This window comes from Lepus europaeus, chromosome 2 (assembly GCF_033115175.1).
Source record: "Lepus europaeus isolate LE1 chromosome 2, mLepTim1.pri, whole genome shotgun sequence".
NCBI lineage: Eukaryota > Metazoa > Chordata > Mammalia > Lagomorpha > Leporidae > Lepus > Lepus europaeus.
The window spans coordinates 13,007,836-13,024,959 of record NC_084828.1 but is presented as its reverse complement, the minus strand read 5'-3'; the positions used below and the strand labels follow the sequence as shown (position 1 = coordinate 13,024,959).

The window sequence follows — 17,124 nt, the reverse complement described above, 5'->3', positions numbered from 1 at the left end:
CGCCGGACGGGACCCGGGGCGGTCTTCCCAGGAAGAACTTCTGGGGGGCGGATCCCCAGCCCCCGGCCCCCTGGGCGCCTGCTATTGTCTGCGCGCCGCGCTGGGCCGCGCGGGGGGCGTGAGCGCGGCGGCTCCGGGCGCGGGGCGCGGGGCGCGGGGATCGGGGCCGGCGGCGGCGGGAGGAGCCGGAGGAGGAAGGAGGAGCGGCGAGCGCGGGAGGCGAGCCGGAGGCGCGCGATGCCGGCGGCGGCGGGGGACGGGCTCCTGGGAGAGCCGGCGGCGCCCGGGGGCGGCGGCGGCGGCGGCGGCGGCGCGGAGGACGCGGCCCGGCCGGCGGCGGCCTGCGAGGGAAGTTTCCTGCCGGCCTGGGTGAGCGGTGTGCCCCGCGAGCGGCTCCGCGACTTCCAGCACCACAAGCGCGTGGGCAACTACCTCATCGGCAGCAGGAAGCTGGGCGAGGGCTCCTTCGCCAAGGTGCGCGAGGGGCTGCACGTGCTGACCGGAGAGAAGGTGAGCGGCGGCCCGGGGGTCCCGGCGGGAGCCCGCGCTCCTCTCGGGGTGCGCGCCGGGGGCCTCGCCGCGGGGCCGTCTGGGCTCCGGGCTCCCCGGGGGGGTGGGGTGGGGGCGCGGGTGGGGGGCGGCAGGTTTGCCCTCGAAGCCGGCCCACTTGGCCTTTTCTGCTCCGGGAAGGGCGCCGCCTGGCGGGCCGCGGCGCGGGGGCCGGGGACTCGGCTCTCCCGGCCGGTAGGGGCGGCAGATCCGCGGCGAGGCAGGAAGCCGCGCTCCTTAGATCGGGATTGGGGGTGTGTGTGTGGGGGGACATTGGCGGATCAGCCAGCCTTTAGGGGAGCTTGGATCTGAATTCTAGAGGGAGGGGAGGCGGGGAAAGGCCGAGACCCTGCAGACCCTCCTCCATCCCCCCACCTGTGGGCTGGGGCAGCCCGGGAATTTCTCAGAAGGGTTTGCACCCCTCCCTCTCTCAGCACCTGTCCTGCAACTTGTCTTTCTCTGCACAGCACCCCTCCCCGGCAACTCTGTGTCCTGCTGTCACCCACCACTCTCACTCTTGCCCCTCCCCCATTCCCTCCAGCCCGTCTGTGTGTGGGAGGGCGGAGAGGACCCTACTTTGTACAAAACCGGGCAAATACCTCCCAGGTTTTGGAGGTTGGAATGTGCCCCCCACCTTTTCTCAAAGAGGAGAAGGCAAAGGGTCCTTTCCCGAGGACCTGGAGGGACCCCCCCTTCTCCCCCCCGCTGCAGCCTGTGGCCGTGACTGCTTGCATGCTGAGGCCCACGCCGGTGGTCTAAGGGCTCACTCAGACCGGTGAGAAGAAACCCAAGGGCTGGTGACCTTTTTCGAAGGCTGGGTCACCCCAGGCCGCGTGGCTGCCCCAGGCAGGGAGTGCTTCCCCTTTGGGGCTCAGGACTGCAGGCTGTGGCTGGCCCAGCTGCCGCTCACCCTCAAGGGCATACCTGGGCTGCAGTAGCCCCTGTGTGGGGCCCATTGAAGAGGGGGTGTCTGCAGGGAGGGGAGAGTAGAGAAGGGAGGGCTTCCTCCCTCTGTCCACTGGCCTGGGGGACCTGGGGCCCTCTGGCCACTGGGGGAACGGTCCCTGGCCGTGCTATTCCGTGAGGTCTCTGGTGACAAGACCAAAGTGTCCCCAGACTCATCATCACTTCAGTTTCCCATTCTCTGTGCCCCCATATTGTCCCCAAGCCCTTTTTGCATTCGAGTGCAAGTTTTCGTGTCCCTTGTAACTGGTGCTCTCTCCTACAGCTGTTCCAGGTGGGGTATGCCTTTCTTTTGGGGTTACGGTGAATGGTTGCAGAAGTATGTCGGGCCTGAATTTCTGGGTTGAGGGACTAACTCATCAGGGAAGAAGAAAAATAGCAGAGCTCTTGGTAGTGCAGAGGGGGCCGAGGACGGGAGCGAGCGGATTCACCCATCGCCACTCCATCCAGGGTGCGCGGATGCTGTGTTAGTTACTCTTCTCTCCCTGGGCAAACTGCTCCTGGCCCGGCTGCTGGGGGTTTATTTTCATTTGGAACATACAGGATTCTGCCTGGTCGTGCATATTTCCCCTCTAAACGTGGCAAAAAGAGGCAAGTCAGTCTGCTGACAACTCGGGCAGACATCGCCAAGTCCATTCCTCCTCCCCTGGCTTCTCTCCCCGCTCCCTTGCTGCACTGTGGCCCTGGCTCCTCACTGATGCATTTTTCCTCCATAGCATAAAGCTCTTGGCCTTGACTGAGCTGCCTGGGGAGGCATCCAGAGCTCAGCCCCTGCCCCCAGTACTTGAGTTCTGGAGCTCCATACTGGGCCCCTTGCATACGCTGGAATGCAGGCAATTGCTGTCCAAATGGGGTCCAAAGGAGGAGTCTGGCTGCACCCCGGCTGCTTCTGTTTCTTAAGGGCTGAATCTCACTTTGTCTACTTTGCCCTTATAATTTGCATTCATTGGATTTTCGGATTTCCCTGGATTAACTGGTTTGATCTAATTAATCAGCACAGTGGTTCTTTTTTTTCTAAAGATTTATTTACTTATTTGAAAGGCAGAGTGAGAGAGAGAGAATTTTCCATTTGCTGGTTCACTCCCCAGATGGCCATAACAGCCGGCCAGGGCTGGGCCAGGCTGAAGCCAGGAGCCCAGGAGCTTCTTCTGGGTCTCCTGTGTGGGTGGCAGGGGCCCAAGGACTTGGGCCCTCTCCTGCTGCTTTCCCAGGCCATTAGCAGGGAGCTGGATTGGTAGTGGAACAGCCAGGACTTGAACCTGTGTCCGTATGGGTTGCTGGCGTCACAGGCGGCAACTTTACATCGGCCCCAGCACCAGCGAAGGGAATGGGGAGGGCTGTGCGTGATGATAAACTTGGTTTTCCAATGTACTCTTCTGCAGCGTGAGAATCCGTCTCCTGGGACTACAAGCATCAGGAGAAATCTGGATTTTAGTTCACTTAGTTTCTGGCTCTAGAGAAACCATGGTGTCATTCACAGCATTTATCTCCCAACTCCAGCAGCTCCAATGCTTAACTAATGGGTTTGAGTTTTAGCAGATTATACAGATTATTTACAGCCCCCCCCCCTCTGTTTTTTTGTGCATGACTCAGCGTGGGAAGGGTTGAGAGTTAAGATTCCCCATCTCCACGCTTGATTTTCAGAGTTGCCTTCTAAGGCCAAACCAAAGGGGATGGCAACCCCAGGCAATTCGCAGCAACCTTCAGTTGTTTTTACAAGGTGAGCTGTTGAGAGTTTTGGCCTGGGGAATGGTTTGCTCAGGTGAGTGGAACTGGAACCGGCACCGGAACCAGCAGAGACCTTGGAGGAAGGTAGCCACAGACCAGGGAAGGCCCCTCCCCCTTGCACGGTCTCCTGTCTTGGGTGAAAGTAGTTCGCTGTTCTCATTTCCTGTCTTTTTAAAGCACTCAGTGAGCTCCAGGGTTGGAGGGGGAATGAAGTCATGCTCACTTTAGTGAGAATCAGCTGCGGCAGCCCACCCGAATGCAAGGGTTCCCTGTTGTTCCTTTTGGGGAATCATTCTTGAAGAAGCAGAAAGAAGGGGTGATGAGGAGCCGCCCCCAGTTTGGCCTGTTTCAGAGCTGTATTCCCGAACTGTGCATTTTGGTTTGGGTGCTGGAGACCAAAATCCAGAGTTTGGCTGGTTGAAGGTATTTAGCATGGGGGGTTATGTGCGTGTTGCGTTTCGCCCTGGGGCCCATTCGCAGGAAGCTCTGGGTGCCGCGGTGCATGGTTTACTGGGAATTACTGTGGGCCCTGAGACGGGATCCTGAATCATGGAGGCGCAAGGCAGTGTTTGGCCTGCTTTTCCTGGGAAGCTGTTAGTTTGGAAGTCATTTGACTCTGGATGGCCCTTTTAGGGCTTGCAAAGAGAGGAGGACTTTCGGCTGAGACCTAATTTTGTCTCTAGCTTTGAGCTCCTGCAGTCTCTTGTTAATCTGGATTTAAAAATAAGTGGTTCACCCGATCATGTGAAACTGGAAATTGGCACATTCTCAGGCCGGGCCCTGTGTCTTTGACTAAACGTACGTTGATGACTGGAGCAGGGAAAATGATCCCAAACTCAGATTCTGAGAGGTATCCTTCTCTGTGGCCTCGGCACAACGCACAGCCGTTGAGCGAAAATACCGAGTGATGACTTTGAAAGACTCAGAGAGGTTGTGCTTGCTGCCCTGATGCCAGGAAGTGCATCGTGCCTGGTGCATGGCGAGTCAGTTTTACATGGAAGAAAAAAAAAAATAAATGGATCCAAGACAGCTGGCAAAGCTTGATTGAGAAAAGTATAGGTGTGACTCGGGTCTAGAGCAGGTTTGGTTGGCCGGCAAAACTGGCAGCCAGGAGCCTCCTCCGGTGAGTAAGAGACAAATTTGGGAACATGAAATGATTGGCTAAGGTATTTAAATATCTTGTTCTAGCATTTGGTTAAGCAGGAAAAAGAAAAGCCTGTTTATCATTTTCATTGGAGCTATTTTGGGGCTAAAAAATAAGGGTTGCCTGCGTCGTAAGTTGTCAGTAATCACGCCCAGCGTATGACAGTGCTAGATACCTGGAGTGAAAGAGTTACTAAAAATACAATTTACTATGTTCTACAGGGCAGGAAATATGACTAATTTTAGAGGTGGCCTTTTTTGGCAGATCTGTTTTTAGCAAGGATTTCTAAAACAAACAGGTGCAGAACCCTGCGTTTCTTTTTAAGTGCTAGAAATTTAAGGGGCAATAGCTCCGAGGCAGAAGGAATGCTTAGAGAACTGGAAGCGGGGACTTGTTGTGGCAAGGAGGAGGTGTTCGCAGAAGCACCTGCTCTGCGTGTCCCGGGTGACAAGGCTGTGCCTGTAATTTCTGATATTACAGGCTGCAGTGGCGGGCTCATTCTTTTGAACTTCCTGCCTGCCTCATCTTTTTGAAGTACTCTGGAATGATGGAAATTGGCACGTAGGGCTGGGCTCCCGGTGTTCATTGATACAGGTCTCGTGGACTTCAAAGGGCGCTCTGAGTCAGCGCAGCAGTGCCCACGGAAGAGGGGTACAACCCCTCATTTTCTCTGCAGGTGTTGTCACAGCGACAGGTCTGCTTCCCCGGCGGGCATGCCAATCCCACTCATTCTGTCGATGCTGTTGGGTCTCTGCCACTGTTCTGGGACAGTCTGGCCACCGGCCGCCCCAGGGGATGTCTTCCAAGAGGAAAAGGGAGTGGCAGCTGCGATCACTCAGAGAGATGGGCAGGCTGGGTGCTCTCTTGGGCATCAAGTCGTTTGCCTTGGGTTCTGCAACTCCTTTTGATTATTCATGGTCGCTAAGAGACCTGCTCTCTTGGATGAGACCTGTGGGTAACCCCCAAGCCCTATGTTAGTTAACTGGTGAAGCCTCTACTCCACTCAGCTACTTGGAGGTGCTGACTTAGACTGAAACTTACCTGGGACAGGATGCTCCTGGCTGATAAGATGGCCGGGAAGGAGGCGGTAGAAGCAGAGAGTCTGAACAGTACCGAGAAGGTTGTTGCTACCCCTATGAACTTAGGAGAGCCGTGGCCATGCCCTTATCGAAAAGACCAGCCCTGGGGCCCTTATTGTGGCATACTTGGTTAAGCCGCTGCTTATGATACCAGCATCCCACATGGGTACTGGTTCGAGTCCAGCTGATCTACTTCCGATCCAGCTCCCTGCTAATGCGCCCGGGAAAGCAGTGATAGATGGCCCATGTCCTTGGGCCCCTGCTACTCACATGGGAGACCTGGAGGAAGCTCCTGGCTTTGGCCTTGGCCCCGTTCTGGCCATTGTGGCCATTTGGGGAGTGAACCAGCACATGAGGATCTCTTGCTCTCTCTCTTTCCCCTTCTCTCTGTGGCTCTGCCTTTCAAATAAATAGATAAATCTTAAAAAAAAAAAAAAAAAAAGACTAGCCTAGGATTCTGCATCTTAAGGTCTCTCTGAGGTCTTCCCAGCTTGTGGCTACCCCAGGCAGGCGAGAACCAGCTTGCTGGTCTGTTATGTGGAAGGAGCCCTGAGCAGATTTTCCCTCTGGCCCTGTTTATTTGCTGTGGCAACTCAGGAACACATTGCCACAAGCCGGGTGGCTTGGACGACAGAGATGTGTCCCCTCCCAGTTTTGGAAGCTGGAAGTTCAACATCAACGTGTCAGTGGGCCCGTGCTCCTTCTGCAGGTTCTGGGGGGATGGTGCTTCCTTGTCCCATCCAGTCTCTGGTGGTGGCCAGCAACCCTTGCTGTTTTCGGGCTTGTGGCCGCAGCCCCGCAGTCTGCCTCTGTGTGCATAGCCTTGCCCTTGTCCCCGAGTCTCCTCGTGGGTCTCCTTACGGGAACATCCAGCGTTGTGTTTAGTGCCCATCTGAATACAGTACTGCCACATCTTAATGTGGCTACATCTATAATCTTATAGACCCTGTTTGCAAATAAGATCACAGTCACAGGTACCAGGGGTTAGGACTTGACGATGTCTTTTAGGACCACAGTTGAACGACTACCACCTTCTCAGACTGTTGGTACTGGAGCAGCAGGCTAGGTGTTGGTGTAGGGGTTAAGGTGCTGCTTGGGACACATCCCATATCGGGGTGCCTGGTGTGAGTCCCAGCTCTGCTTCTGATCCAGCTTCCTGCAAGTGTGCACCCTGGGAGGCAGCAGGTGATGGCTCAAGTGTGTGGGTCCCTGGCACCCATGTGGGAGACCCAAAATGAGTTCCTGGCTCCTGGCTCCTGGCTCCTGGCTTCAACTTGGTTCAGCTCTGATTATTGTGGGTGTTTGGGAAGTAAATCAACAGATGGGAGATCTCTCTCTCTCTCTTCTTTCTGCCTTTCAACTAATAAGAATAGCAAAGCCCTTTCCCATGCCATGGGGAGCCCCAGAGCTCAGCTGGTCTTTCAGAGTTGCCCAGGCCGGGGTGAGAGGACTGGCCCATTAGGCCTCTGCATGGACACTCCCTGGGTGGGTGCTGCTCTGGGAAGGGACCATGGCCTTGGACAGAACCGTGGCTCAGGGCAGTTTCTGGGGTTAGCGCATAGCTGAGCGCCAGCAGCCCCGGGAGTCTGCTCTCAGCACTGAAGCAAGGTGGGGTGCTACATCCCGATGTCTACTGCTCACTGAGACAGGCCCAGGCCAGGGTCTTCACCTGACTCCAGGTGGGTTCCTTAAACAAAGTGGGTGGCCTCCCCATCCTGCCTCGCTAACCCCTCTGTGGTTGCTGGAGCGGGAGCGAGGGAGCAGCCCTGGCCTTCAGCGAGCGGGGGAGTGTTCTGGCCTCCCATCCTGGCTGCAGGCCCTGGAGCTCCGTTGTGTTTCTGACTCAGTACTTGTGGGGTGGCATGCTCATGTCACATGCTCTGTGTTGTCTTCCTTGACAAGTCTTTTGCAACAGAGAGCCTGGCTAATGTGCCGAGCAGCGGACCTAATTCAGACACAGCCTGCTGTCCTGGGAAGTCACCCTGCCACCTCCTCATTGCTGAGCCGTGGGGCAAGTTGTTGCAGGAGGTATGGGAACTTGGACTTTTGACAACTAGAACACTGATTCCAGAATATTCTAAAGGGTGAAAAGACGACTCAGGGTGGAGCCATCTTCCTAACATCTTGTCATGTCCACTGAGTGGGCTCATCTTAGCTAGGAAATTCCTAATTACCTTTTTTTTTGGGGGGGGGGGTGCATTTTAAGATGCATTTGGTGAAATTGTGGCACAGCTGATCCAGACACATGGTCTGAAATTCAAAGGTTTTGGAGACCATCTCTCATCTGAGCTCCTCAGCTCCTGCATCCCATCCCCAGAGGGAACCCCTGCTTCTAGCTTCTTGTGGGTCCTTCCAGATAACCCTGTATGCACACAAGCACACGTACATGTTTGCCGAGGTATAGGTATGGGCGGATGGGTTTTTACACTGTACATGCCGTTTGGTATCTTGCTTTTCTCAATTAGCAATGTGGCTTAAACTTCCTTCCCCATAACTGCTCTTGAGGGATGGGCATTGCGGCTCAGCGGGGTAAGCTGCTGCTTGGATGCCTGCATCATGACCTGAGAGCCAGTCTGAGTCCCAGCCACTCTGCTTCCAGGTCAGCTTCTTGCCGGTGCATCCTGGGAGACAGCGGATGATGGCTTAAGTGCGTGGGCCCCTGCCACTGATGTGGTAAACCCAGATGGAGGTCTGGGCTCCTGGCTCTGACCTGGCTGAGCTCCTGCTTTTGTGAGAATTTGGGGAGTGAACTAGTAGATGGAAGATCTCTCTCTCTCTCTCTGTTGCTATGCCTTTATAATAAATAAAAATTAAGACTAAAAAAAAAAAACTTACAGAATTATTTAGTGTATATGAAGATGCTTTTGAAATTAATTTATTTGAGCGGACAGGGAGAGGGAGACAGGCCTGTGACAGCTGGGGCTGAGCCGGGGCTGGAGTGGGGTCTTCCCCATAGGTGGCAGGAATTCGGTCACTTGAGTGTCTACGTTAGTGGGAAGCCTGGGTCAGGAGCAGAGGAGGGTGGGCAGCCAGGCTCTCTGATGGGGTATGTGGGCAGCCTAACCGCTAGGCCAAACACCCGCCTCCCTTGTTCTTTTCAATTACTGCATACTCTTGCTATCAGGTTAACCTAGCCATTCCTAGCTGATGGGTATTTAGATGGTTCACAATATTTTTTTTCCTATCCCCAAACCCGGATGCAATAAATGTCCTGCCCATTCATCCTTGTGTAAGTCTTTCCAGTATCCCTGAGGGGTGAATTCCTAGTCCCAGGCTGAAAGGTGTGTCTGTTGTTACTGTGGATGTAGAATGCCTGATTGCTTTCCAGCGAGGTTTCCCCAGGTTATACTTTGTTTTTCCACGTCTTTGCTAGTACTCTCCCACTTTGATCTTTCACAATCTGACAGGTTAGGCATAGTATCTTGCTTTATTCATAGTTCTTTCTTCACAAGGGAGTTGCGTGTGTTTTGAACCTCCACGACAATTTGTTTTTCATTGCTGTGAATTGTTCATGCCCATTCCCATTCCCATTTTTCTCTTGGGTTTCTGGGTCTTTTTCTTAGTGAGTTACGGGAGCGCTTTATATATGCAGGAAATCGGCTCTGATATATGGTGCAGCTTCCTCTGTCTTCCCATACGTCCCCCTTCCCCGGTTGGTCTTTGCTCTAGTTTCTTGTTGTTGCTGTTTTCAGAGGTTGTTTCCTTGGGTTCTGCTCACTAGAGAGGGACCCTAGGTGAGTTTTGGGGCTCTCTGAACCCCTGTAAGTTGCGTGTCTGTAGTCGTATTTCTGTGCAGAGGATCCATGGGTTTCATCGGATTCTAAATGGATCATTGGCCTACACAGTGTTCAGAGCTGCTGCCTTGTTGCCCGTTTGGTCCGTGTGCTGCTGAGATGAGGGTCTGGGCCACCTGCTTCTGCTGTGTCCCGGTCACAGGGGGGAAGGTGTGGCAGGGTCTAGACCTCTGCAGACCCCTGGCTTGTGCGGAGTCCATGTCCCTCATCTCTAAGTGGGAGAGGTGTAGAATGTACGGAGGCTGGTTGCTCTGCACAGAACGCTCATGTCCTCCTCAGATTCAGAGGTTGCCACAGCCGTGTGTGATGGGATTTGGGTGGAATTTGTCTAATGGGATGTCTCTCCCCAGTAGGATTAATGCGGTTATCCACGAGGTCTGAGGCAGCTGCCTGGCCCGTCCACGTGAGGGCGCGGGGTGGATGAGAAGGCGCCACTCCCATGGAGTGGCCTTGATCTTGCCCTTCCTGGCCCCCAGGACTGTGAGAAAGGAAGTTCTCTTGATCGGTGGTGTTCTGTTGCCGCAGGCCAGCAAGAAAGAGAAGGGAAGATTGAGGGAGGCGGAAACCTCGTAGGGAGCCAGAGCTGACATCATTTGGACGTCACATGCATGTATGCACGGGCGTAAGACCAGGCCTAGGAACCCAGACCTCTGTCCACCTGAGAGACACCCTGGAGAGCAGTGCTGCTGGACACAGGGCCTGGGCCTGCTGCCTGGGGACAGTGGCCGTGCGGCTTGGCTGGGGACCATTCCTGAAATGGCCCCACCCCTGCCATTCTCCACCCCAAAGTGCTCCTCACTCCCCTTGTTTGCTCAGGTGACTGTCACAAAGGGCCTGGGGCGGGGAGATTCATGGAGGCCAGAAGTCCAAGATCAGGGAGCTGGTGGGGTTGGTTGCTCTGCAGGCTTGGAGGGGATGGGGTAGGGTGTGTCCCAAACGTGGCTCCCTGGGGTATCGCTGGCCGCTGTCCTCTTCCTGTGTCCGTTCACATCGTCTTCCCTCCGTGGGTGTCTTTTCCCCCGCTGTGTAAGGACAGCTGTCTTATGGATTGGGGCCCTCCATGTTAACCTCATCTTCACTTAATCGTCTCCTTAAAGGCCCCCTGTCCAAATAAGCGTACCAGCTGAGTTACGGGGGGTTGTCACCAAATGAATTTTGGGGACATAACTGAACTCGCCCCACCACCTACCCTTGTGCCGGATGTTCACCTGCTGACATGTCTGTTGAGAATTTTCCCACCAGGCTGCTGGCCCCGGGAGGGAGGGGCCACTGCATTGTCCCCAGGGAGGACCATGTCCTAGAAGGGAGGAGGTGTCCCAGGTGGCAGGCTGGAGGTCCACACACTCCTGTTTCTCTCTGCATGCTGGGCGAGTAGAATGAGGTGTCTGCCTGGCCCTGGAGCAGCCGTGCCTTCGGAGAGATTTGCCAAGCCGGGCCCCTGGGTGTCGGAGTGACAGGTGAGCCGCCATGCGCGCATGGATGCTTTGCCCTGCTGTGAGGCTGCGAATGGACCTCAGCTCTTCCCCGGAGAAAATGTACCGACATTGCAGCAGATGGGAGAAGCAGCTATTTGCAAACATATATTTTTTTGGATGTTTCCCATGGAGATATATGTAGGGTTGGAGTCTGTCTCTTTGCCTGTAATGTTTTTTATACGTTTATTAGTCTCCTAAGTCAAATTCCCACCAACACATTTTGTAACTCTGATTTTTTTTTTCATTTGTTTTGTTTTCTTTTGCCCATTTTCTGAGCTATTCGACTTATTTGCTTTCTCTCCCTGGGTTTCCTCTGCCATTTTAACCACCTGCTTGAGCCCTTGTCTTTTTTTTTTTTTTTCTTCTAAGTATTTATTTTATTTATTTGAAAATCAGAGTTACAGAGAGAGAGAGAGATTTTCTATCTGCTGGTTCACACCCCGGATAGCCACAATGGCCAGGATTGGGCCAGGCCAAAGCCAGGAGCTAGGAGCTTCTTCCAGGTCTCCCACGTGGGTGGTAAGGACCCAAACACTTGGGCCGTCTTCCCCTGCTTTCCCAGGCCATTAGCAGGAGCCAGATCAGAAGCAAAGCATCCAGGACACGAACCAGTTCCTACATGGCATGCTGGTATTGTAGGTGGTGGCTTTACCGCCTATGCCACAATGCTGGCCCCTTGAGTCCTTGTCTCATACCCCACCCCACAGCTCTTTGGTACATAGCTGGGCCATCTCTCTGTCTCTCTTCTTACATTCTTGTCTGATGAAGCGTGTTTCTTGGTGCCCACCTGCTCTTGCCAGGGCTGTGTATACACCACCTTGCACCGGGGCAGCAGTAAGGGGGTCCACCGGGCACAGAGCCTGGCGCTGGGAGACGGAGGAGGGGAACTTGTGGTCGCTGCCCTGCAGGAATCTTGCTGTCACTGGGTATGCGTGATGGGATGAAGTCCAGATTCCCAGAGATTCCTGTGTCCACTGGGAGCAGAGCACGAGTCACTGGACACCCGTGGGAAAGAACTGAGTGCCTGCTGTTTGCTTCTACCCGGAGGCGGTCACCCTGATCCTGGATGATGATTAACATTTAGGGATCTCACCCCAGCTGCTTGGCAGGGGCCCTGGGTGCTTTGCTGTCTAAGACATCGTATTCCCCAGTGCAGACTTTGTCAGAGGGGCTGTGGTCCCCGGGTTACAGATGAGGGTGACCGGCATTCCTGCTTGCCCGGGACTCTTGGAGCTGAGCATGGGAAGTCTCACGGTCTGCAAGCCGCTCGGATCCCAGCGAAACCAGATTCACTCAAGACCACGTGTCATCAGTATTTGGAGTCCTCAGTGAGGGTTTCCAAGTGGAAGTGTGAGTGAGCGGCTAAGCGGGCAGTGAGCCAGAGCCCAGAGCCCTGGCTGTAAAAACTGGGTGCTTGTTGGGGGCAGTAACCTGCACATGGGGCTCCTGGGGGTGAAGAGCGCTTTTCCCACCTGTCTTCTATGAGTTCACTATGAGAGGAAGGGCTTGTGTGCGTGTATACTCAAGCAGAGATGTATAAACGCAGTTGCATATGCAGTTGTATATCAGTGGGAAAGATTTAAATTACATAGTACTATGCTAAGTGGAAACACTCAAGTGACTTTGTGGTCAGAGACTTGGAAGGAAGCAGGGGACCGGGAGCTGCCTGCAGTACCTCTGGTCAGCCGGCGTTCCGTGTCACTTCAGCACCTTCCTTTTGCATGGGGAGAAAATCCCTATGACGAGGGAGCTTTTTGAATCGAGTGGTGAAGCTGCCAGCGCTTGTCTTCTGAGCACAGCGAACAGTTCCTTCGCCTCTCTTGGTTAAACTGTCCTCCTATAGGAACGAGCACAGATCACTTATTAAAAACAAAACAACAATTCATTGTGCAGTTACCTGGAGCCAGGCCAGGGCTCCCAAGCCTTTGGGCTGGGAAGGGACCCGAGAGGCAAAGGGAATGAGGAAGTGCCCAGAATGAAAATAAAGTTTGGCTTGGAAGCCTGGGACAAGTTGGCTGTCAGTGTGGGATCTGACTATTTTAGCATCTCATAGGAGCCTTACTTTAGCGAAACCAAGTGGAGTTTAGTGAAACCAACCAAGTGATAAGTGTAATCGCTAATGTCAGCTGGGTTTTCGCTCTAATTACTGCCGCTCTGATGTGGAAGTCTCCTTTCTAAGCGCCTTCTGTATTCCAGGTTAACACGTTAATTAGAGGAGCGAGTCTGTGAGTCAGTTCTTGGTCAAACATTTACATTGAATAATATAGAGAATACTTGTTTTGGAAACACTGCTCTGGGTTTGTGCAGTGTCATTCCCATAGGATGACATTTTATTCTATTAAAAACCAACATCTGTGAGCAGTAGTCGTAGTTTCAAGGCCAATCTGATGTAATAAAGCTTGAGTGTCCCTCGGGACGGAGTGTGCTGTGTTGCCGTTGCACTCCCACCTAATTCATTACTCTGGGATGCTTTTCCTGGATCAAGAATGAGCTGGTTTTTTTTTTTTTTTTTTTTTTCCATCATTGAGAGCCATTAAAGCAACCAAGAAGGTACCTGAGTATGTAGGGGTAGAAATAATGCCCCCCCCCCACCATAATCACAGTTAGAAAAATATCTTCCAGATTTCTAAGGGGTTTGTTACTCAACAACATATTTACTTTAAAATATATATGCTTTCATATATTAATTGATGTTTTTCTGTGATCAAATATAATTTTTTTAAAGATTTATTTATTTATCTGAAAGAGTTACACACAGAGAGAAGGAGAGGCAGAGAAAGAGGTCTTCAATCCGCTGGTTCACTCCCCAGTTGGTGGCCAACAGCTGGAGCTGCACCAATCTGAAGCCAGGAGCCAGGAGCTTCGTCTGGGTCTCCCATGCAGGCGCAGGAGCCCAAGCACCTGGGCCATCCTCTACTGCTTTCCCAGGCCATAGTAGAGAGTGGGATCGGAAGTGGAGCAGCCAGGACTCGAACCGGCTCCCATATGGGATACCGGCACTGCAGGCAGTGGCTTTACCCACTATGCCGCAGTGCCAGCCCCTAAATATTCTTTTTTTTTTTTTTAATTTTAATTTTTTTACAGGCAGGCAGAGTGAACAGTGAGAGAGACAAAGAGAAAGGTCTTCCTTTGCCATTGGTTCACCCTCCAATGGCTGCCGGCCGGCGCACCGCGCTGATCCAAAGGCAGGAGCCAGGTGCTTCTCCTGGTCTCCCATGGGGTGCAGGGCCCAAGCACTTGGGCCATCCTCCACTGCACTCCCAGGCCACAGCAGAGAGCTGGCCTGGAAGAGGGGCAACCGGGACAGAATCCGGCGCCCCGACCGGGACTAGAACCTGGGGTGCCGGCGCCGCAGGCAGAGGATTAGCCTGTTGAGCCACAGCGCTGGCCGCTGTATAGTTTTCTTACACATACGTGTGTCTGTCAGCTCCTCTACTGGCTAGCATAGTTTATTAATCACGTTTCATTATTTCCCCTCTGTTTCAGATATCTTAAAAAAAATTAACTTTTTTTTCCTCCAGTCAATTAAACATGATTTCTCTTCGTGACTCCTTGTGGCAAAGAAATAGAAACACAATTGAGGAAATAGAAATCATTTGTAGTCAACAACCCGGCGAGAATCTCTGGGGCCATTTAGGTGGGCCAGGTGGCATGCGACGCATATACTTGCATTGTTGATTTTTCTCTTTATCTCTGCAAACACTTGGTGCAGAATTGGGATGGAAGGTTCATATTGTGTTGTCACTGTACTTTTTTTTTTCACCTAAAGTAGAAAGAACATTTTCCTCTTAAAATTCAGTTTTTGGTAGTACATAGCATTCCGATGTGGGATACTGAAGTTGCTTCCAAGTTTCCCCTGCGGAAGCAAAGCTGCTGTTACCTTCTGAATATGTGCCTCTCTGAGTAGTCCCTGGGCCAGGTACTTAGACACGTGTCACCCATTGCCGACTGGCTCTTCAGAGGGGCTGTGCCATTGGAGAGTGAGTTTTAGAAGAGGTTTGGTAATTAGGGCAGCTAATCATGGTTTGTGTAGCCCTTGGTTGAGAATCAGGTTTCTTTCTTCATTGTTCACAGCTTGTCCTCATTCTTCTCCCATTTCCTTGGTTTGTACAAACTTTAGATTTCAAGGAGATTCATTTTTTAAGAAAAATATTTGTAATGCTGTAAATATTTTTTATTTTTTTTTTATTTTATTTTATTTTTTTTTTATTTCAGTGGGGCAGAGTGAGGGCACCTTGATATTTTGCCTAGTCAGACCAGGTAGGTGTTTGTTGTGTTGTTTTTTAGTTTTCTCCCCCCCCCCCCTTTTTTTTTTTTTTTTTTTTTTTTTTTTTGCAGAAGTGAAGCACAGGGTATGCTGTTGGTTTTATCTTAAAATATCGGCGAGTCCTGCCAATGCTTCATTGTTGTCTGCAGAAAATCTTTGCCTTGGGGAGGGACTTTTAACCTTAAATGGAATTGAAAGATTCATTTATTTCGGGGCAAAACATTTTTGAAATCCCTGCATAGTTTTTTCCTATAAAGTCATTTCCCACGGACTTTCTTAAATCTCTCTCTCTCTCTCTATTGGTGACACAGTTAGCCTGGAAATAGACACATTTTTTGTTACATCAGGGAGTGAATGCCGGTTTGTCATTTTCTCTACTTAGACTTTGGGGCTCTGTTGAACCCTGAACTTAGATCGGTGTCGAATTGGGCCCTTTCAGATAACAAGGAGCAGACCCCTCCCAGGTGGTCACGGCTGAGGGGAGTTTAACGGTAAAGGGGAGGAGGGTGAAGGTGGGGACACAGCAGGGGACAGGGGCATGGAAGTCCCTTCCTTGATCTCCGTGATCCTGCTTCCCTCCTGGGGGCGCCTGCTCTGTGGTTCCTAGCTCCCTGTCTCTTCTGGGTAGTGCTGGGTCCTTCATGGCTGTGTGGTTGATAACATAGGGCAAGGCAGGTGGGTCGCTCCACTCCTTGCTGCCTCATCTCCCTGGTGCCTTGTTGGCATTGAGCGCCACTTACCGTTGGGAGGCGTGTTCACCCCCGGAAGAACAAATACCCTGACAGGTGACTCTCCGAGTTACCAGGTTGGTATTGACGTGGACCTAGGAGGAGCCTTAGTTTTGAATCCAGGACCTTGTTTTCCTCAGACATAAGAATTCCAAGCAGAGGCAAAGGATCCTGCACAAATGAGAATAGAATTTATTCATTTTTTAAAATTTTATTTATTTATTTTATTTTTTGACAGGCAGAGTGGACAGTGAGAGAGAGAGACAGAGAGAAAGGTCTTCCTTTTGCCGTTGGTTCACCCTCCAATGGCCGCCGCGGTAGGCGCGCTGCGGCTGGCGCACCGCGCTGATCTGATGGCAGGAGCCAGGTGCTTCTCCTGGTCTCCCATGGGGTGCAGGGCCCAAGCACTTGGGCCATCCTCCACTGCACTCCCTGGCCACAGCAGAGAGCTGGCCTGGAAGAGGGGCATCCGGGATAGAATCCGGCGCCCCGATCGGGACTAGAACCCGGTGTGCCGGCGCCGCAAGGCGGAGGATTAGCCTATTAAGCCACGGCGCCGGCCTCTTTTTCTTTTTAAAAAATATTTATTTACTTTATTTGAAAGGCAGTTATTGAAAGAGGATATATATATATATAGAGAGAGAGAGAGAGAATTTTCCATCTATTAGTTCATTCCCCAAATGGCCGTAACAGTCAGAGCTGGGCCAGGCTGAAGCCAGGAGCCAGGAGCTTCTTTGGGTCCCCAACCTGGGTGCAGGGGCCCAAGGGCGTGGGCCATCTTCTGCTGCTTTCTCAGGCCGTTAACAGGGAGCTGGATCAGAAGTGGAGCCACCGGGACTTGAACTGGCATCCATATGGGATGCTGGTGTTGCAGGCGGCCACTTAATCTGCTACGCCCCATGATTTCTTTTCCATTTGTGGTTTGGGGGTGTCTGGCTGCGTTGTTCGCTGACCCTTTGCCTTAAGTCTCTGTCGTTTCCAGTGGGACCTAAGCTCTCTGTAGAGTCCAGGTGTGGATTGGGAAGCAAGTGCTGTGTTTCTTGTACCTCTAGTGTCACATCTTCCCCACCCAGGCCCACTCCGCCCCACTCCAGCTGCTTGGCTGCCAGGTGTCCCACGATGTGTGAGTGGGATATTGATTGTTTCCTGTTAGCTGTGGGGTGGGAACCCTTCTTGAATTCGAGCTAATTTTGGAACTTGAAGTATTAAATGTCAAATCTCAAAGAAGGCGTGTCTAAGACCTCATTGTTGTGGACAGGCAGGGCACCGAGGCCTAGGGGAAGGCAAGGAGAGGGGGAGAAGGGGAAGAGGAAGTAGCTGATGCCTCCTCCCTCTTCCAAGGCGTTCCCTCAGCCCCCTGCAGGTGTCTCTTCGTGCTTGTCAAGTCCATTTTTAGA

General features: G+C 52.6%; 1 protein-coding gene across 1 annotated transcript in view; it reads left to right on the top strand.

The window, feature by feature from the left end:
• The first annotated feature begins 237 nt into the window (after nucleotides 1-237).
• Nucleotides 238-17,124, top strand: part of HUNK (hormonally up-regulated Neu-associated kinase) — a 110,558-nt gene continuing 93,671 nt past the window's right edge. Inside the window, exon 1 of the mRNA XM_062175437.1 lies at nucleotides 238-510. Within this exon, the coding sequence (XP_062031421.1) occupies nucleotides 238-510 (273 nt within the window). The remainder of the gene's footprint in view (nucleotides 511-17,124) is intronic.